Below are 21633 nucleotides of genomic sequence, written 5' to 3'. Positions count from 1 at the left end.
TATAAGAACATATGAAGCTGCCTCCAATTTCTGGTCCATCCAGTACTGTCTACTCTAAGAACACAAGAAAAGTCATGCTGGATCTATCCAACATTCTGTTCACACAGTGTCCCAGCTGCCTGTGGGAAACCCCCAAGTAGGACAGGAGCGCAAAAGCAACAGCCCCTCATGTTCCCTAGCAACTGGTGTACATAGGCAGACTGCTTCTGATACTGGTGGTAGTATATAGCCATCATGACTAGTAGCCACTGATAGTCTTATCCTCTGTGAATTTGTACAATGCCCTTTTAGAGCCATCCAAATGGGTGGCCGTCACTAGATTTTGTGGCAGCGAATTCCATAGCTTAACTATGTGGTGTGTTTGGCATCAGATCTCATGCAAGGGTCTTTCCCGAGATACCCTTTCAAATGGAGATGCCAGGGACTGAACCTGGGACATCTGGCATGCAAAAACAGGCACTCCACTACTCAGCTATGGTCCTTCCGAATTTTACACTTAGATCCAGTAATCCAATACCGGACTAGATAGGCCCACATATATTGGCCCATCTAACCCAGTTTGTCTGCTCTGACTAGCAGCAGTTCTCCAAGGTCCCAGATTCATGTGCCATAAATGACTAACATTGGTGTGCGTGTACATAATCAAGCTAGTCAAACTATATTTTGTGGGCACTAGTCGCTTACTTACTGGTAAGGCTGCATGATTGTAACTGCAGCTCTCCTAATGTCAGGTGTGTGCCTCATTAAGTATATTCTATTTTTGCATTCAAAAGTCACATATGCATGAACCAATCATATTTTATACCGTGCATGCATTACCCATCAACTAAATAAAGCTCTGAGAGCATTTAGAGTGGTAACTCCCAAGCTGTGTGCCAGGACACACTAATGGGCCATGGGAGAACTGCTAGCAGACTGTAGGACTTTTTTTTAATTCAGTAGTTAAAGGCTCCTGTGAGTACAACAGTACCAACTCAAGGAGGAGGGAGCCTGCTGTGCCTCTGCGTTGGTCAAATGCTTCAGCTTTGTCTTCTTCTAAATTACCCACCAAGAGATGGGTAATTCTGACCTATCTCTGCATCTGGTATGTTTGGAGAATCCAATCAATCCCAACACACTGCAAAATTACTTATAAGCATATACCTGCTGTCTCCTTGTATGAGTCAGTGCTTTGAGCCTTTTTCCTTTCAATCGGGGGGCATGCCCAGGTCAAATGACTCATGTACAGGGACAAAGGTTGAATTCCTCCAAGGAACATACTTTTCCATACTCCAGCAGCAAAAGTTAGGAATATATAAAATTTTTGTTCCAGTTCACAGATCACTTGACTATGCCCTGTTCGCAATCCTGAACATGAACAGGAGCACATTTTCTCCAAAAATATTTGCAAATTCTTGAACTTGCATTCAGGTTTGCACAATGTGAATTTGTAAAACGTGCAACTTTCTCAAAATGCACAAAGTTTTAATTACCCACATTTTAGTCCATGAGGGAAATCTGCACACATTGGGGGATTTTTTGTGCAACTTTCACTGTTGATAGCTGTTCATTTTGCACGATTTCCTGTTCACGCAAATGAACAGCAACTGCAAACGCAAGCGCAAACTGAGGAGAGCCAAACAGCAAACTGATGTTCAGAGGACGTTGGCGAGCTCCAACATCGCTTGTTCGCCCAGCCCTAGGAAGAGTGACGCGTGCCACAGCTAACGGATTATTTGGAATCTAGGTAATGCCGTTATTTCTCTTCCCCCACCTCAAAAGGTAATTCCCTAGTATCCACACATTCAAAAGAATTTGCTGTGTGTGAATTATACATCTCCAACCATCATACGGGATGATGCGGTGTATACCCTGTGGTTAAAAAGGATCACACAAATGAACCCAGTAAAGAGAGTCTCGTATGGAGAAAACACGTTCCTGAAAACCACTTCTGCTTTTGATTGCAATAAAAGCTCCATTGACGGCCAAAGGCAGGAAGCAAAAACATGAACTACGCACATTCAGTGCATTATCTTCCTTGGCACCGATATGATTTATTTAACATTTAGATGGCATCAAGGAACACACATACATACAAGCCCACACGCTACGGAAACATCAACACTAAAGTCTTATCGCAACGGTAATGGGGCGGCAACGATTTCAGAAGCCAGGAAGCCAGGAAAGCTCTCTGAAATACACAATACATTGTGTTCATGTGGACCAAAGGCAAGCAAGGTTTAGGGAGAGTTGGCTTATGCCTGTGTTATTCATACAAGTACGCAGCGCATACATGTTCCCCAAAACACAGACCGCCTCTGCGTCATGCAAGTGGCGTAGACAGTGGGAGATGATGGAACACACATGGACAGGAATAGGAAGGCCTGTCCATCTGTCTGGGCTGTGAACTGCAGGGATGGACGAGTCTGTCAGTTTCATACATGTTCTCCCATGTCTGAATTTTTAAAATCTCAAGTTCTTTCTAGCCTATATACTAGGGTCGGGCAACTTGTAGTCCTCCAGATGTTTTGGCCTACAACTCCCATCAGCCCTAGCCAACATAGCCAATGGCGAAAGATTATGGGAGTTGTGGGCCAAAACATCTGGAGGGCCACAAATTGCCCAGCCATGCGGTATACAAATACATTTGCGAATATCGGTAAATTCCTATTAAAAAAAAATGAACTGAGCAAAATTCTGCAGTTCCATTAGAGTTCTGACTAGTTCTGACTGAAACCTGGAGCACATTCACTATCCCACTGACATCAGAGCCACCAGTCTCCACTGCATTCAGGTGAAGAAGGCCTTTACTTCAGGGCACTGTGCAAATGGGATTTCTGGAGCTTATGCAGTGATCAATATGTATGTGGAGAACGACACCGGCCCCACAATGGGATTGAAGGACGGGCTTCTTTACTCTCTCCCCACACCCCTTTCCAGGCAACGATTTCTCAAGAACTCAAAAAAGCACAGAACGTGGAACCAAGTGTATGGCTTTGCCTCCCAAGAATTCGCTTTCTTCTCTTTTTTAAATACCCCCCTCCCCCACCTCATTTTCCCCCTTTGTGCCCTATGGGAAGCACACACAACAGCTCTACTCTGAGCAGTCCACAGTTCTTCACGGGCATGGCTTGCTGCCTCTTCCTCCTCCCCTGTGACAAGACTGCCTCTATGGATCTGCCCCCCACAACCAAAAAAAGGAAGCCAAGCCCCAGAAAGAGATGTGTGTGCTAATTAAATGAGTACTAATGAGCCTCAAAAGGTGGGCTTCTAAACAAACGAAAAAAGCCCAGAAAAACGATGCTATGGAACCCACCAAGACAGCCGCCTCCGTGTCCAAGTGGCTCTTTTGGGATTTCCAGAGTTAACTACTCTGAGAGGCAGCTCCCATCTCGCCTTCAGTCAGTTGGGAGATGAAAGGGAAACGGGGGAATTTTCAAAAGACCAGGAAGTTTAGAAAGGAGCTGAGAGGACCTTGCTGTAAATCCATTTGGAGCCGCAATTCAGTTTTATTGGTATTTTCTGCCGAGGCAGCAGCAAGCACTCTCAGAACCGCCGGGTGGGGGGTGGCGTGTGGGGGAACAAAGCGCAAAACTGGCCTTGGGGCTGGAAGTTGAAGGCTTGACCAAAAGCTCCCCTGTCAAGGTTTGGCGAAGGGCCGATCACTGAGCCAATCCAGAGGTTTCCCACTGCCTGCAAATTGCAGGGGACCATACAGCATGCCCCATTCTCTTTCAGTGCCTGAAGGGCTCTGCGGCCTGTAGTTCACTGGGCTAGAGGTCCCAGTCTCAGGGTCCAGGCTTCCTGGACTGAGCCAAAGAGCCCCTGAGACATGTTGACAGGTAAACCATCTTAGCTGGGCTGGAGTTCTATAACTGGACCATCTGAGCCCATGTCAAAGATTTGAGCTCCGCAAGCTCCACTGAAATGCAGCTGTACATTATTCACTGGAGCATATTGGCTCAGAAATGGAGGAAATACTAGGGAAGGATGCACCATTCCCTCCACTGAGGTCCTAACTTTTCCCAACCCACAAAAGCTTGTGAGTGAATAGGGACTTGCAATCGAAATTTAGCTGCCTAGTTCAAATGGGCGTGTGAAAATCAGGCCTCCTCTTGGGCCTCTCCACTTTGTCCACTCCATTCCTGCCAACAGCACAAAGCCCCCTTTGTGCCCTAGGCAACTGCTCTCTTCAGCCCCTCTTTCTACCTGACACCCCACCCACCCCATTTTGTGCTTTTTTAGCCCTTTCCTACTCCCCAGGAATCTGCCTCCTCCACTTCGCTTCAATTCCCAGTTCCAAGAACGCTCCTAAGCCTGTCATTTTTCCTTCAGCCCCTTGGCTTCTGGGTTCCCTATCCCTTAAGCCCCCCTCCCACTCTGCTTCCTTGCCCCATCCCACTTCCTGTCACAAACCCTCTTTCCCAAAATCCTATGTGAAGTTTTTCAAAGTGGAATTGGCTTTTTCTTCACCTAACAGAAGCTATAGTGTTTGTTAACATTCTATTGCTGACAGCTTTTCTGTGGGCAGAAGTCTAAAGGTGCTGACTTCAGAAGACATGCTCAGCAAGCAGCTTGCTCCAATGCGGCAACTGAAACCTGCAGCATGTGACTCCACAGTATCATATCCTGGGGTACTTTGTTCCTAAAAACACAACAGTTGTGCATCTACCCCTATCCTCCAACCTCAATATTACTAAAGTAGGCTTGAGAATGGCCAACTGTGTGCTTGCATCTGGCTCATAAGAACAGCAGGCAGGTTTCCAGACAAGAAGGATTTTGCACACAGGAAGGGTTTATTCTTCCTGTGCGCTGTACAGTTTAGAGTGGTGGAACTCGAGCAGGGAGACTCAGGTTCAAATCTCTGCTCAGCCACAAAGTTTACTGAGCGATCTGGTGCTAGTCCCTTTCTCTCAGCCTAGCCACCAGGATTACTGTGAGGATATATGTGGGAGGAAACCACATATACTGCCTTGAACACTTTGGAGGAAAGGGGGGATAAAAATGCTTTTTATATTAATAACAAACAACTGCCTGGACCAGTAAATTTTTTGCAGGGCTGTGGATATTTAAAAATTTGCAGTACTGTGTTAAAATCAGCAATATTTTACAGCAGATGGCAAACAAGACCACCAGTATCCTCCTCCCCATCAGTGAAGGGCTTGGAAAGATTAGGTCTGCAAATTGCAATTTTGCACGCAAGCCTTTTATGGGAGGGTTTTTCGAGACAGCATAACCAGATGAGAAAGACATCTCTCTCTAAAGAGAGTGCAATGGAAGGGTGAGTAGAGAGCCAGAAACATTTCAGATTTACTCAAGGTGCATATGAATGTTTTCAAAGCCCCAACACAACTCACAGGAAATCTGGCTAACTTCAAGTCCCTGCAAATCCTTAAAATCTGTTTCCATTTACGGATGTGAAATCCTCACATGGACGATCTCCAGGCCCAAAGGCACAAGGGGACACACATGTACACTGGCCTTTCGTTGCTGTAGTTGTTAAATTACCCAATGTACGAGGTAGCAAATGAAGATTTGTATTGGACCTGCACCAAGAACCTGCCGGGATGATGAACTAGATCTCCCCAGCAAAGTCTACACCTGTCAAATCGTAAGCACGTGCCCAAATGGACTGAACACACACTACACAATCCCCTCCTGCTCTGCCCAACAAAATGGCTGAACACAGCAAGGCCAAATGATAGAATGCTAGGAGCCAAAGCTATGTATAAATCATGCAGAGTGTGGAGAAAGTGGATTATGAGTGAGGGGTCATCCAACGAAGCAGATTGCTGGGAGATTCAGGACAGATAAAAGGAAGCACTTCTTCACACAGTGCAGAGCTGGAATTAACTACCCCAAGGTGTAGCGATGGCCACCAACTAGGATAGCTTTAAAAGGGGGTTAGACAAATTCCTGGAGAAGAAGGCTATCAATGGATATTAATCATGATGCCTAACAGACTTAACCCAGTGTTCTTACGTTCTTATCTCACTGGCATAATTTTGTTGTCCAAGACCAAAATGGCAACAAAGTACAATGAAATCGCTTAAATCCATACCATTTCTATGTGGATTGACGTGGTGGGATCACATCCTCCTAAAGCACAGGTTCTCAGAAGCTCTATTCCTGAATTCACAAAACCCTGCAGGCTTCAGAGGTAAAGCTTGGCACTGCCAGTGCCAAACACTCACAAAATCTTGTCACTGCAGCCTGCCCTGCAGGCATCCTTATTCCTCTCCCCTTGCCAATGCAGTTCTTCAAAAGTGAATGATTTAGGAGTCCTAGCTTGCTCACTCCGGAAGGCTTGGAGAAGAGTCACAACAAGTTAAGAACAGATGTAAAATATCTGGCAGGTTGGAGAGGAAAAAAACCCTCTATATCTCTTTTAGGGGCCTTCAGGAACAAACTATACTGACTGGAACTTTGGTGTGAGTGGCATGTACCCAATTCCCAGAACAGTCTAGCAATGAGTTTCACTTGGCATTCTCTGGCACAATGCAGACCCAGCCTCAGTTTCCCCATCTGTAAAAGCAAAACAGTAATAGCCTACTCTACAGAATTCTCCTGATAGCAAATGAGTTAAGTTCATCTGAAAAATTAAGATAAATGGACAAACACAGACAGCAACAGCAACGCAGAGGCAAGTTAATTCAGTCACTAAAAATCTGAAGATTTCAAGCTGAGCACACCTGCATTTTAATGGCTTCTCCCTCCCCTACCTTTTCTGCACCTTTCTTTCCCCCCCAAGTACCAAATCTTTGGGAAGTCTGAGCAATGCAGAAGTGTGAACTTGGAAGTTAGACTTTTTACCCCCCCTTGCCTTTACAAGCAGTTTAACACACACACGCACACACACAGCATGAAGAGTAAGGCAGGGACAATGCACTCCTATAGATGCCACTTTTATATTATCGATATAAAAATCACAACAGGCTCACAGCCTCGAAGCCTGCTGCAGCCAGCCCTCCCTTGCAATCCTCTGGCCTTCGCCTCCAAGCCATTTCCTGTTCCTCAGCGGGCTGCTCCTCACTGGGGCCCTGGAGGTGACAATGCCACAGGCTTCTTTTGATTCAGAATCAATTGGATTTACACTTCAGGAGATAACCTCCAGGTGCCGGAGCAAGCGTTCCATGACCAGAAGGAAGGAAAGCTGGCGTGGGGATGGGGGTAGAGAGGGGGGTAAGGAAGAGGATGAGAGAATCTGCTTCCAGAGGCATCGTTGGCTACCTGCTGGACTTTGAAACACCCACCAGACATCCAGTCACAAAAGATATTAGCTAGACAAGGCCTGTGTAAACCTTGGAGGCTTCAGTGCTTTCAGGCAGAGATCCAGAAACACAGACCTTTTAATTTTGAAGCGGAGATGTCAGGAGGTCAGGCTCAAAAAGGGGGCTGGTGTTTGTGAGCTGTCATTTCCATACACACGGAGAGAAACTGCCTTGAAGCTTGATCCAGGGCATCTTTCCAAAGTATAGTTCAAGGTACTGGCTTTGATCATATAAAGCCCTGAACAACAGTGCAGGCATCAGATACCGTAAAAGGCTGTTGCCTCTGTTCCCTTCCACTGTGATATTTAAGACAATGGCTCAAGACAGCACCTCAGAGAATGCACAGAATGCCCTTCCCTTCTTTGCTAACTCTCCCCAACTAGCTTCCACATATCTAAAGTTAAGTGGCTTTGTTTCAGCTTTCCTGCAGACCTGAGTCTTGGCAGCTCTCGGTTTTATACCATCATTTTTCATTTATTTAAATCAACAGATTGCATTCTACCTTTCTACCAATTTAGGGTGGCAAGCAACACACAGAATTCAGATATCTTCCAAACTAAAACAAATCGGCATCAAGTAAAACACACAAACTCACACAGATCCTTTTACAATTGCCAAATCTACACAAAACACACATACCTACCTTTAAAAGCTTTCTAAATCGTGCTTTGCTGATTCTTTTAAAACAGTGTTGGGAAACCACAGGTCGAATTCAACTTCAGAGAAGTTCTCGGGGGCTGCATTCCAGCAGTGGGCAGGGCAAAAGTCAAAGGGGGTGTGGCCAAAGGCAAAAGAGGTGTGGCCAAAAATACAAAAATACCAGGATATTTTAGGTTAAAGCTCTCACTGCCAGTAACTAAGCCTTAGGAGAGGCTGTTCAACCTTTTAGAGCAGGGAAAAAACCCTGCACCAAAGCTGGGAGCCCACCAAACAACTGGTAGTTTGGAGACAGGGGGAGTCACCATCTGGGGACCCCGGGGCTGGGGTTTCACCCCCGTGTTTTAAAACCTCCAATGCTGGGCTGTGACATGCTTATCTCAGTAGGGAATTCTAAAATGTCGGTGCCAAAACAGAAAAGGTTCTGCTCCATCTGTCCAACCCATCTCCAAAATGATTCTCTCAGCAAATCTTCACACATTTACAGAGAGGTGCACTCTAATATATGCAGCCTGAGGCTGTAAGATTAAACAATAGATGGATCCCTGCTCCTCAACAGGCAGCCAAAGGGCCACACCACGCTCTTTGCAACACGGCCTCCAAGACTCTACTGCTTCTCTCCCTAACATTACTGTTGCCCCTGCAGCAGTCTTTACCATTGGTGGTAGCTGTCAGTACCCTAGTCTCAGGGCACTTGCACAGTGTGATGCGGAAACATGGCAGCTAGGCATAAGGAAATGGCATGCATCATTAACATAGGGGCAGCCTACCATGATGAGGAGCAGGATGCCTGGCTTAGGTGGCAGATTGTAATTTTTAAAAAACTCCCATGGATAGAGGGTAAAGTTGGGAGAAAGGGAGGGACAGAGAGATTAGGATTTTTGCCTCAAGGGCCAAAATGTCTATGCCAGCCTTCTCCAACCTGGTACTGTCCAGATGCTGTGGACTTCAGCACCCATCAAGCCCAGCCAGCATGGCCAACGGTTGGGAATTCTGGGAGCTATAGTCCAAGACATTTGGAGGGCATCAGGCTGAGGAAGACTGACTTAAACCATCACTGATTCAGCCTCCCATCATGGAAGGCACCATGGACCTTTGAGCTTACTTAATGACCAAGGGATGACAACCAACTGGAAAACCATTTTATTCATGGTTTTGTGGTCTGACGTGTGGCCTAAGATGCTCAGTTCGGATTACACATTCCTGATCATCCAAACTATGATTTGAAAGACTACGAACGTGAAATCTGAATTGGAGCACAACCACTGGCATCAAGACTGACTATCTAAGCTAGCCTTTCCCCATTTGGTACCCTCCAGACGTTGTGGACTTCAGCACCAGTTAGCCTCAGCCAGCATGGCCAAAGGTCAGGAATTCTGTGCGTTGTGGCCTATAGTATTTGGAAATGTCTGCTGCTTATGCCAGCAGCATGTACAGCCATTGGGCTGTTGGTCAGCCCCCCCCCCCCCCAACGCAACTGAGGAATGCTGAAACAGAGACCACCACTTACCTTGGCACTGAGTCTCCTTCATGGCCGGTTCGTACCCAGAAGCACAGGTGCAAGCTCCCACGGGTACCATCCATTCCCCATCACCGTTACAGTAGAGCTTTAAGGGCACAGATACTTCCACCGCATTGGGGATGCAGGTGCCCGGAGCGATCACCAAAGAAGTTGGCTCCGCCCCAGTCAAGGTCTCAGGGAAAACGGCAAACCCAGCGATGGTGCTGGAGCACTTCTTGTAGAAGGCACGGACCGAGATGAGTGACATGCAAGCCCCCAGGTCCTGGAAGGCCAGGTAGAAGCCGTTCTTGGAAAGGGGCCCAAAGCTGCGCACCTTGGTGTTCATCCGGCCAGATTCCAGCTTCGAGAAACTCTCATCGGGAGCAATTGTATCCACTTTGATGTACGGGTTTTCCATCCAGAAAGGGCTGGAGGCAGAAGCAGAGTCTGTATCTGACTCATAATAGAAGAGGTTGAAGGTCTCTTTGCAAGAGCCGGGAATGTTGGGGATGCTGTTGCAGTCACGCACCGTGAACTTCAGCTCCACGTACACGCGCTGGACGTCCCGGCGCTGGATGAACTGAGTGCGTAGCCAGTTGTTCTGGTTGGTCTCCTGGACGTTGCACACCTGGTACGTCCGGATGGGGTTCATGGCTTCGTCGTAGCCACTGACTTCTTCCCACTGCACAAAATTAAACAACATTGATTAAAAAAAAAAAAAAGATAAGGGAGGCATGGAAAAGGTTGGGAGAAGGGCGAACTGAATCAGGAAGATCACTGGAATTCTCACAAACGCAAGAGACTTTACACTGGAAATTTTTGAAGGCAAGGATAGAAAACACTGCATTATATACAGGATTGTGTTAATTCTGCAACCAGCCAATCAAAAAACGAAGAGTTCAGAGATCTATATAAATTGCGCAAATCAAGCAAGTTTGCACAATTCTTCTTTCTTTGTGTTATTTATTCTGTAATTATCATTACTGTATATACTTTATTTTGGTTTCACTAGTCATGGGGGGAGGGGCAGAACTCCAAAGCTCCATGTCTAGCAACTGGAGATGGACTTTAGCCACCTCTCTGGCTTCTGAGATTCAGAAGCAGCACTGCCGACACATTGCCATGCATAGCTTTTTCAAACATAAGGGCTGGAAACTTATGGGTTTTCCCTTTTAAATTAAATCTGAGATGCTGAGAATATCAGATTCTTCACCCAATGCTCCTTGCATAGCTATGGCACAACCATACTTACACAGACTCAAATCAGTGGTCCATCTAGCCCCTTATTGACCTGATCTGCACGATCACCCCAGCCCATCGTGGCTTATTTAAGCCACGACAGGCACCAGGTTGCCTGTTCAAGCCCTGACTTGTTGTGTTGTCTGACTCCAGGCAGCAGGGATTGTTTGAGGGTTAAACAACCCACAAATAACCCATGGTCTCTTACAGGTCTCCTCTGGCAGAGGCCGTCTGAGGTCTCCAGCTGAAGCTTTTTCCAGGCCTGCTGAGTTCCTTCAAATGGAGATACCAGGAATGAACCTAGGCCATTATACTGCAAACGGCTGAGCTCCACTGCAGGGTTAAGGGCCCTCTCCTATTAAATGAACACTAAAACCCATTATATAGAGGATTAGCTGCAAAGACAGGAACACACAAGTCTAGAAGAGCAAGCTGGGAAAAATGAAAAACTAAATATGCACAGGCATATATTAGTGATCTTGTCTTAATCTCAAAACAGTGAAAATGATGTCCAAACTGAAAGTTATATGAATGCTGGCAACCCTGGGCAGTTACTGTTTGCTAGTCTTTTGATCTTTATATTTATCTACTCCTGTGCGATTTGCCATTTTGTATTGCATTGTATTCTTTTAACTGTTTATATTGTAACTGTTTATACTGTATTCTTTTAACGGATTGTAATCTGCCCAGAGAACAGTTGTTAGTGGACCATTTTAAAATATCATAAATACATGAATAAATGCAATTCAAAAGAGAGTAAGTCCCATCGCAATCAACTGCAGTACAATTCAGTACTTCAAAAGGAAATACTTCTTCACACAGCTGAAGCTTTGGAATTTGCAGCTACAAGACGTGGTGATGGCCACCAATTTAGATGGCTTTAAATGGGGATTAAGACAAATTCATGGAGGATAAGGCTATCCATGGCTACTAATCAGGATGCCTATATATCACCTTCAGTGGTATCAGTGACAGTATGTCTCTCAACACCAGTTGCTGGGGAATTTGGGCAAGAAGCTGCTATTGCACTTATGTCCTGTTTGTGGGCTTTCCATAGAGATCTAGTTGGCTACTGTGGGAACAGAATGCTGGACTTCATAGATTTTTGCCCTGATTCAACATGGCTCTTATGTTCTTACATGAGATGGAGGTTGAGAAAGATTTTCCCCAAACCTGCTTAGTCAGAATTGTGCTGTGGACGGCAGAATATGGCCCCACATGCAGACCTTCCACTGTTTCGGGGAGAGGATGGGGCTGGAAAACAAAATAGCTTTCTTCACATGGAGGTAGGGATGTTAGAGAAATCCGCCACGGATCCCAGGGGGGCTGAATTCCAGTGAATTTGGCCCCCCGGAATCTGTGGCGGAATGGAGCCCCCTGCCCAACCACCCCGTGAAAGCCCCGCGAAACAGAGCCTACCTGGCTGTGGCTTCGGCGGCGGCAGCTCCAGCCACTGCCAGGCTGCTGCGGCCGCCATTTGCGTCCCTACGCCGGCCCGTGATAGGCTATGTATATATTTACGTAGCCTATCACGGCTAAACCAGGAACACAAATGGCATAGGGGACGCCATTTGCGTCCCTGCTTTAGCCATGATAGGCTATGTAAATATTTACATGGCCTATCACGGGCTTACATAGGGACACAAATGGCATTCCCTATGCAGGACGCCATTTGCAGCTGCACCAGCCCGGCAGTGGCTGGAGGCCCCGCTGCGGGTTGGCCCAGCCGGCGGCTCCGTGGCCTGGCTGCGGAGCGGAGCCAGCTGGGCAGGATTCCAGGGGGGAGGAACGGATCGCCTCCCCCCATCGAGGATTCCGGGGGGAGGAACAGATCGCCTCCCCCCACCTGCGGAACCCAGCGGAGCCAAGTAAGCGGGGTTTCGTACACCCCTACATGGAGGTTTTATCCTGCGATTGAGATTGCTCCTTCACAGAAGTTTGCGGGCTCTTTACATAATGCCGTGATTCCCCAAGGCGTCTCTTGCACTAAATACCCTTTGTTCCGTTTTTAAATAGATCGCAGATAATGAGCTATCCAATTACTCCATTGTGTTCTACTTGAGTTCCCTCAGTGAAAAGAAAGGCGGCAAGAAGAGGGGCAAGATCAATGAAAGATCATAGAATTATAGAACAGTAGGGTTGGAGGGGGCCTATAAGACCATCGAGTCCAACCCCCTGCTCAATGCAGGAATCCAAGTCAGAGCATTCCTGACAGATGGCTGTCCAGCCTCGTCTAGAATGCCTCCAGTGTCGGAGAGCCCACCACCTCCCTAGGTAGTTGGTTCCATTGTCGTATTGCTCTAACAGTCTCAATACGGGGAGAAGGGGTGGGGGGGAAGGAAGCGCATGTAAAGGGGGTCAGTGGTGACCCTGCATTTAAAACGGAAGCAGAAAGCCCCGTTTTAAATGCAGGATTTTAGGCTGGTGTAGAGAGGCCCAATATCAAGGTTCTAGTGCTCATAGGTGGCAAAGAAAAACCATTTCCGACCAAAGTGCAGGAACAAGAGGGAGAGCCGTGGGAAGAAATAAACCAGGCAATATCTGCCTATATCAACTTGCAAAAGCTCTTTTTTGCGGTCACACAACCAATAAAGTTATTAATGAATAACATGATTTAACAGTATTGGTTACAAGCAAGAGGTCAGTCAACAGCCTCAGGGGAGCTTTTGATGCAATAAAGGAGGAGCAACCAAGCAGCTGTGAGACCGCAATCTTTCTTCCTCACTTATTTGTGACTAGCAAAATACCCATCACAATGAGCGTCATGTATGTGTACCTGCATATATTACAGATGTGTACTCTGGGGAAGGATGCACAAAGATACACTTCATGCACCCCCCCCCCCGGGAATCCCCCAAACTGAGGGTGAGGTCAGCAGGGTGGACTGACTTAACTCAAGGCAATTTATATCCTGATTTAAAATCGGCAAGAAAAGAGGTTGATTTAAATCACTGATTTAAATGAAGTCTCCCATTGAAAGGTTTTAATGTATTTCCTTATCAGATGCAAATCTGACCACTCTGTTACGTTATTTTACAACTATATACAGTATTATTTACATGGTTTCATTCTTACAAGCAGGCTTTGCATCTGTCTCAATGTATATGTTCTGTATGCTTTCCTTTTTTACCTTCTTTAAAATATTCCCATATAGAGTCTTTCTTATGACCAGCACCCAAGGCAGTTTGAGATTCATAGCACAATCCTATACATGTCTCCCCAAAAATAAGTTCCACTGAGTTTAACGGGGCTTACTCCCAGGTATGGGTAGAGGACTGCAACCTTAGTATTAGTATGGGAATACGGGAAGATGCACACGGGACAATTTTGTCTTCTCTTTTCTTGCCAGGGCTGCCACTTCCTGCTTCACTCGATTCTGGCTCAGCCTTGGCCTCACAAAAATATATTAACGAACAAAAACCATGACTGATAGGTCAAAGCAGGGTTTGATACTTACTAGGCAAAAAAAGAATAATAATTAAAATTTTGAAAAATCTGAGTTTTGGGATGTTTGAAGCATAATTTTTTATCTACCTGCTATATTGCTTTTCTCTCTTAAGTAACTTCTCTGCTTTGCTTGGCCCAACTTCACCACCACATAAGCACAGAACAACAAACCTATATAGCCTGTGTCTTTGCAGATGTGACTTTAGTGAGAGAAAATTAAAGCTCATGTTTCAAGAAGCAAGGGCTGATAGTCAGGCTAGACAGAGCCATTTTCATGAAATGAAAAACTGAAATGAATGCCTATGTTTGATCAGTAGGTAACCATTTTTATGAGATTGTAATTGTAGGTTTAGCATGTTTATGATGAGATTTAATTGTAACTATGTTATTTTTTAAGTGAGAGAAGTTCAGTACTTATTTCTGATAAAAAACTGATTTAAATTTAAAAATCCAATTAAAATTTTTGAAATCTGATTTTTTAAATTCATTTTTATTTAATTTTAAAATCATCTACATTTATCTACCCTGAGGTCAGCCTGTGCAGGGGTGGAAGCCCGGTTTTGCCCTAACTGTGTCACCAAGGCAGCAATTTAGTTTTCTCCATAAGACTGAATGGCAACCAAGCGGCTATAAAAGAAAAAGTAAATGGATACACTGAGGTATATCACAGGGAGTTGGCTAAACTCATTAAACCTGTTCCTATAATTATTATTTACTGAATTTCTTAGATGTCTTTCTAAAAAAAAAGAAAAAAAGACTCAAGGTCACTTACAACAAAACTAAAACATACAAAATAGTAAAACAATTTAAAAATAGTTAAAAACAATTATCAGTAAATTGTTGAGAAACATTCCTATTGTGGATCATGAGTATTGGTCACACTAGAGTGTGATGGTACGATGGGAGCTAACATAAATGTCTCCAAAGGCTTCAGTTCTGCACACGCAACATTCCCTGCACAAGCAGAACATGGACAATGTGGCACAGCATTTTCTCATTTTAAAAGCACCTCCCGAAAGGGCACTTTTTATTATTATTTCCAAGGGTTGTGGAGGCATCTTCAAAAATGCACCTGTGATTTGTGCATAAGGATCCTGTTTTCCAAGGGGAAAAGTAAACCTTTGTTTCCTGTTATGGTGACCTCTCTCTCTTCCATTCATGGACTCTAGTTAAGGTGCCTCTATCCACACACCCCACCCTTCCTTACCTATCCTATTTCCACGTCTTTCTCTAGCCACTGCTACAAAATCAGTGTTCCCAAAGTTTAAAACTCTGCTTTAAAAAATCCCTTACAGATATTAACAATGAAGCAGATGTCATTCTGATATATGCCCCCCAAAGGCAAATTTTTCAAGTATCCAATTCACATTGGCCAAACCTCTGGGGCTAGTGAGGTTTCTTGGGCTTCCCAGGCCCTTCACAGTGAACCTCTGCAGCCATTACGACTTTGTATGGTTGCCCTGAGAGATGCTTGGGAGTAGCAGATGAACTCATGAAGCTGAGGAGATTCACAAGAAGGCAAGGAGATACCAAAATAAAAAAGGGTGGCTGATCATTCTATCCACTTTAGGCTTCAACCTCCTCCCCAACCTCCTCTCTGAGGAATGGAACATCTTACCCCGGTCTCTGGATGAGCTGTCCATGCCAACTCAGACGTCACCCACTTCGTATCCATCAGTGTTTCTAGAGGGTGGAAAAAAGGGGAGGGGGGAAATAAAACACAGCTTCAAGGTCACTGTTGCATAAAAAAATACACTGCAAAAGACAATTTCATTCCTGGAAATGAAAAAGGAGCTGAAGTTCAGCTTGGACACTGTATATACTAACCCACAGTAAGGATGAGAAAGCATGCAAGGAACGGGGCCTCCATGCTATTAGGTGCTGATGGGGAGATGAGGGAGTATGGGTTTACTACTAAAGCCAGATGTGGGAAGGCTGGGTTGTGGTGACCCAGTGGTTAGGGGAAGGCACTCTGCTTTGCTTGGGGGGACATGACCACTGCTTCAAGAGCCAAGCAGTGGCACTTGAAAATGAACAACCCCACAGAATATCAGAGCCGCAGCCTGGGCCCAAAAACCCTGGGACAGACTTCCCCACCCTGCTGCTCTCTAGTAGTTTTGGACTGCAACTCCCAGCATTCCCAATGATTGGCCATGCTGGCTGGGGCTGATGGGAGTTGAAGTACAAGATCTGGAGAGCACCAGGTTGGGGAAGGCTGCCTTGGGAGAACATTTCCCAAAGATAAGGGCTGCCTCCAAGAGAATCTTAAAGGCCAAGCAATGAAGGTTGCAAGACAAGACGATGTCATGGGATGGTTGAACTTCAACGCTGGAAGAATGTACTGTCACTTTCCCTTCAACAACCTGACTTCTCAGTCTAACCTAATGACCCCCCCCCAACCCATCCCATTCTTCTCTTCTGCACTGAGCAGATAGGAAAGGCTGCCCGTTCCTCCCGCTGCTCCCACACTTTGGCAGCGTTGGTGTGTATTTACCAGTGCTCCGGTTGAAAAGGCTCTTTTCCCATGACTAGGGCGGTGCAGCCCAGAAGCAGGTTTATCCAGCAGTGGAAGAACAGGAGGCTGCTTCTCTGAGCCTTCCCCACATTGCTCACTTGTGTGTGTTTTAAAAGAGGGGAAGAAAAATTTGACCGTCTGGCCAACATTCCAGCAGTGGATTAGCAGCCAAACCTCTCTGTCAGCATTCCCCAAAGCACCTCCCAAGTCCTAGCCTCAGCCTTGGGGGTGAAGACAGGCAGGCAGGCAGGCAGAGAGCACATGTTCCAGGAACAGTTTGTTTGGGAAGCTGCCGGGACCCTAACCAGATAAGGGTGACCCTAAGCCGCACCTGACCCTTCTACGGCCCACCAGAGACTGCCCCAAAGACCAAGAGGCATTTCACAGAGAACCAGACATTGGAATGTCGAGAACAGAGTCTGTGAAGACCTGGGGCCAGTTCTGACTGGTGGTGAAACAGTCTGCAACACAATCCACTGGCAGCAGCGTGGCAAGAGCATGTCACAAAACCAGCCCCGATTTGCAGCTTGTGCTAGAAACAACACCTCTGTGTAGCAGTCTCCTAGTTATTGTTTATTTATTTGTTACATGTATATCCTGCCTTTCCTCCAAGGAGTCATACATGGTCTTCCTCCTCCTCCTCTCCATTTTATCCTCACAACAACCATGTGAGGTAGGTTAGGCTAAGCATCAATGACTGGCCCAAAGCCACCCATGAGCTTCATGGCCGAGTGGGACTAGAACCTGGCTCTGAGTCCCAATCCAAAACTCTAACCACTACACCACAGATACCATGGGGAGGTAAGGGAAAACTGCTTGAGGACACAGCTTGAGGATAGTACCATCCAACATGGCTGGGTCTTTCTGCTCATCCTGTGACAGGCAAAGCTACAGATTATGGCACTACAGCTCATGTTGGACCTTTTCCTCCCTCCTCCAACCACTAAGACCTACACATATATGTTGTTGTTTTTATCAGCATAAAGGTAAAGGTGTCCGACTCTGGGGGAGGTGCTCATCTCCATTTCTAAGCCGAAGAGCCAGCGCTGTCTGAAGACGCTTCCGTGGTCATGTGGCCAGCATGCCTGAACACCGGGGTGCACGGAACACTGTTACCTTTCCCGCCGAAGCGGTACCTATTTATCTACTTGCAGTTTCTTGCTTTCGAACTGCTAGGTTGGCAGGAGCTGGGAATGCAGATGGGAGCTCACTCCGTCACGCGGTACTCGGGTCTCGAACTGCAGTCCTGCTGACCTTCCGGTCTGCGGTTCAGCGTCTTAATGGTCCTCAACAAATAACAACACCAATTTGAGTGTGTGTGTGTGTGTGTGTGTGTATGTGTGTGCGTGTGTGCGCGCGCGCTAGAAGGCACAGTCAAACTTACAGCCATTCTCAGGACATTCATAATTCTGCTGCTTAGGCCAATGACAGTCAAAGATATTCAGATACATACATAATGAGTTTATTTTGAGGCAAGCCAAAAAAAATGCACTCAGAGGAGCATGGACTATCTCTGGCTGAGATCCACCATGGTTTAAAGAGGACTGATAATTCAGCTCTTTATGCTAGCCAAGTTGCAGGTGTTACTGAGCCTCCACCGTAGCCAGAAAACACAACATCTGCCATGTCATAAACAGCATCTCTGTTTTGACCTGCGGTAACTACCAAAAATGAGCCTAGAAAAACAAGCAGCATAGGCCAATCTGTTCACAGAAGCGCTCCTTAATAATTACGCAGCACAAGCCCATCATTTGACCGGGAACACATTCTGTGGCTTACTCAGCATGGTGGTTAATCCAGGCCTGGAACCAGCATCCTGCTACCTGAGGAAACAAATCCTTTGGCAACAGCATCTAGCAACCCAGTTTATTCACTAAGAGAGGGGCTGTGTTCACAAGGAAAAGCTACCTGAACTGAACCTGTAAACTGTGTGTGTATTCCTGTCACCAATACCACATACATATGTAAGAATTGTATATTCAGTACTGTTGTTGTTGTTCAGTCGTGTCCGACTCTTCGTGACCCTATACACCAAATATGGCTCCTGGCTTGGGACTTGCAATTAACTGTGCTGATAAGAATAGCAGCACAACAGGGAGGCTATCAGCAGACTTGGGGAAACCAAGGGTATGATGAAAGAGAGAAAAACATTTAGGAAAAATACCCTAAAAGGTCTGTGAGAGAGTGGAATGGAGTATGCTGAATATGTGCACTCCAGACTGCAACACTTTGCTGCAGGTCCCACTACAAAACCATGGCCCACACTGGGGTTTTTCTATCATGCCCCAATACTGCAAAATAAATACTCTTTCAAATGAAGGAGCTCAGTAGCAGCAATCACTGGCAGACAAAATAACTGGGAAAAACCCTTGGGGAATTGGTATGCCCAAGGCTAAAGAACTGGAAATTTGTAATGGAGACTTGCAAATAAGAGCCAATCGTGCAGTCTCCTACAGTGAGTCAGAAAGGTCTCCAAGCAACCAAGAAAGAAAGGTTCTATAAACTGGGATCTAATGCCCCCCCCCCCCAACTTTATTGTGGCAAAATTCATGAGCAGGCAGGCAATTTAATGTTTTCTGCAGACTAATAGCCAGGGCCAGTGTTAAGGTAGGCATGGTTGGGCCCCTGCTGAGGGCCCATACCTACGCAGGGGCTCGCTGACAAGAGTTCCCAGCCTCTGCCATTTTAACCTGCTTCTTCACCCACCTCTCGCTTTGGCCCAGGCAACAGCGGTGGTGAGAAAGAAGAGTGGCAGATGCTGCTGCCTTCTTGCTCACTGGCTCTCTGCCTGTCAGGCAAGGAAGTGGTAGCAGCGATGGGAAAGAGGAGGAGGAGCGATAGCAGCTGATGATGGTGGGAATGAGAAGGCAGACCTGCTGAGGGGGCCCATGGAGGGTGTCTTGCCCAAGGGCCCTCAAAAACCTGGAGCCGGCACTGCTAATAACACTGGTGTACTATCAACATTGGTGGATTTTATTTGCAAAGCTGAGGCAACTTGAGCACCACTTCAAAACAATGCAAGTTCTTAGTATTCCGAGGCCTGTGCCCGCCAGTCTTCATTCAGCTTGCAGGTAGAAACTGCTGGCTAAATTTTGTGCACCGGTTTGTTTTGCTTCACTCACGCTGGAGGGGTGGGAGCAAGAAGGGCCCTGCCTGAGGACAGCCAACAGAGCGAACCCAAAGAAAAAACAGAAACTTCTGGGCCTCCGGTCAGCCTCGCCTTCCTGTTCAGTGCATGTCCAAAATGTGAAGCCGACACACAACATAGGCAGTGCGGCCCCCTCAGGAAATGCCCCTCTCAAAAGTATGTTCAGCCAGAGCGTGCCGATCCATGACAGATGCTGCGTTTTGACAAGAGATGTGTCACTTGAATCCTGATTTTGTCAGGATTCACGAGCTTACCTAGAGACAGACAGACAGATGCTGAGCAAGGAGCCACAAGCCTACAGAGTGCGCTAAAGAAAACCACCCCAGTATCCTTACAATAATTAGAAATCTCAGTGAGCAGTCAACCACAAAAAAAGCCCAGAAAGAGAAAGGAGGACAAGCCAGCAAGGATCTTTTCAGCCACTCCATACACTTAAAGGGAAAAAGGGGGGAGAAAGAGAAAGGCAGCAATGGACCCTAAGTCCTTCCTAACATTTTCCAAGGTGGCTGGGCACAGGGCTACCAACCTGTCTTTTTCTGGCAAGGCTTGTCTGGCTTTAAAAGCCCAGAAAATTGAAATTTAAAAATTCAAATGTTGAAATTTAAAAATTCAACAGGTGCAAATCCTTTCCTAGCATCCAAATCCACGGCCTTTATGCTTTTTTAAAAAAGAAGCTTGCTTAAGATGGCCACTTCTAATTTGAATGGTAAGTAGTCATTCAGGACCCCAATCCAGAAGATTTGGTTTCCTGCCAAAAATTGTGCATGCGCCCCCCCCCCCCCGCTATTTGCCCACCAGGCCTTGGCCATGCTGGGTGGAATGATGGGAATTGCTGCTCAACACATCTGGAGGGCACCAGGTTGGGGACGGTTGATCTCCTGCATGGAGCAAGGGGTTGGACTCGATGGTCTTATAGGCCCCTTCCAACCATACTATTCTATGATTCTATGAGGTTCATGGGTAAATTTATCCCAAGCTTATGAGCCCCGTCTATCTCCCATGCCCTTCTCACTCCAGATTTCACTGGGAAATGACTGGTGAGAGACTTGGAAGCCAGAACAAAGACAACACGAGTTTGGATCTGCACTGGTGCTCCCTCCCCATAAACCTAGGATTCTCTAGCTGAGTAGGCAAGGGACTGCCATTCTTCAGGCTTTCAAGGGCTCGCAACACCACCAGATCAGCTGAAGTCACCACCAATGCATCAAGTGCCCTCTCCATCTCCAATTCTAATTCTGTCAACTTGAATGTTATGTGCTTTCCCCACCTCTCTTCCTTACCTTTTTTTAATGCACATTTTGCATATTTTTATTTTTGCATATTTTAATGCATATTTTGTCTTGCTGCATATTTTATGTTATGTTTTGGGTGTGGTTTGTTCATTGATCCATTATGCAATGTTTGTTCTGGAGGTTTTTTTAAAGAAACGCTGCCACAAAATTGGCAGGGGCACACTGCAACTTGAGGAGCAAGGAGTCATTCAAGGACCTTAAAATCAAGTAAGCAAACATTTCCATAACAAACTGAGAGCTTTGTATGTGTGCGTGTGTGGCGGAGGCAGGGGGATTGTTTTAGAAGAAGTCTTCCAAATACCTACCTTGTTTGGACTTGTCCACTACCCCTTCCTGCACCTACATTGGCTTAATTTTTCTTTTAAAGGAAGCAAACATTTTTCTTGTTGAATATAGTGATTTCAGCCAATCAGGGAACACAGACTCAAGGTGGTGACTAGGGATGTTCGGACTGTGTGAAATCCACTCTGTCTGTGTTTTGCTGATTGTCAGGCACCTTTTGTTCCTTTGTCTCCTCACCGATGGATGCATTTTTTTTTCTCGTCATGCAGAAAAATATGCAAATAACAATGTAAGGGGTTTCA

General features: G+C 46.1%; 1 protein-coding gene across 1 annotated transcript in view; it reads right to left on the bottom strand.

Annotated features, from left to right (window-relative positions):
* Positions 1-21633, bottom strand: part of EPHB3 (EPH receptor B3) — a 97061-nt gene that overhangs the window by 45199 nt on the left and 30229 nt on the right. The window contains exons 2-3 of the mRNA XM_084847626.1: positions 15713-15777; positions 9418-10090 (exon numbers count right to left, since the gene is read on the bottom strand). Coding sequence (XP_084703752.1) covers positions 9418-10090; positions 15713-15777 — 738 coding nt within the window. The remainder of the gene's footprint in view (positions 1-9417; positions 10091-15712; positions 15778-21633) is intronic.

Source organism: Heloderma suspectum, chromosome 3, assembly GCF_057233095.1.
Source record: "Heloderma suspectum isolate Gila_16-S chromosome 3, 16-S_ref, whole genome shotgun sequence".
Taxonomy (NCBI): Eukaryota; Metazoa; Chordata; class Lepidosauria; order Squamata; family Helodermatidae; genus Heloderma; species Heloderma suspectum.
This window is presented reverse-complemented; position numbering and strand designations above follow the sequence as displayed.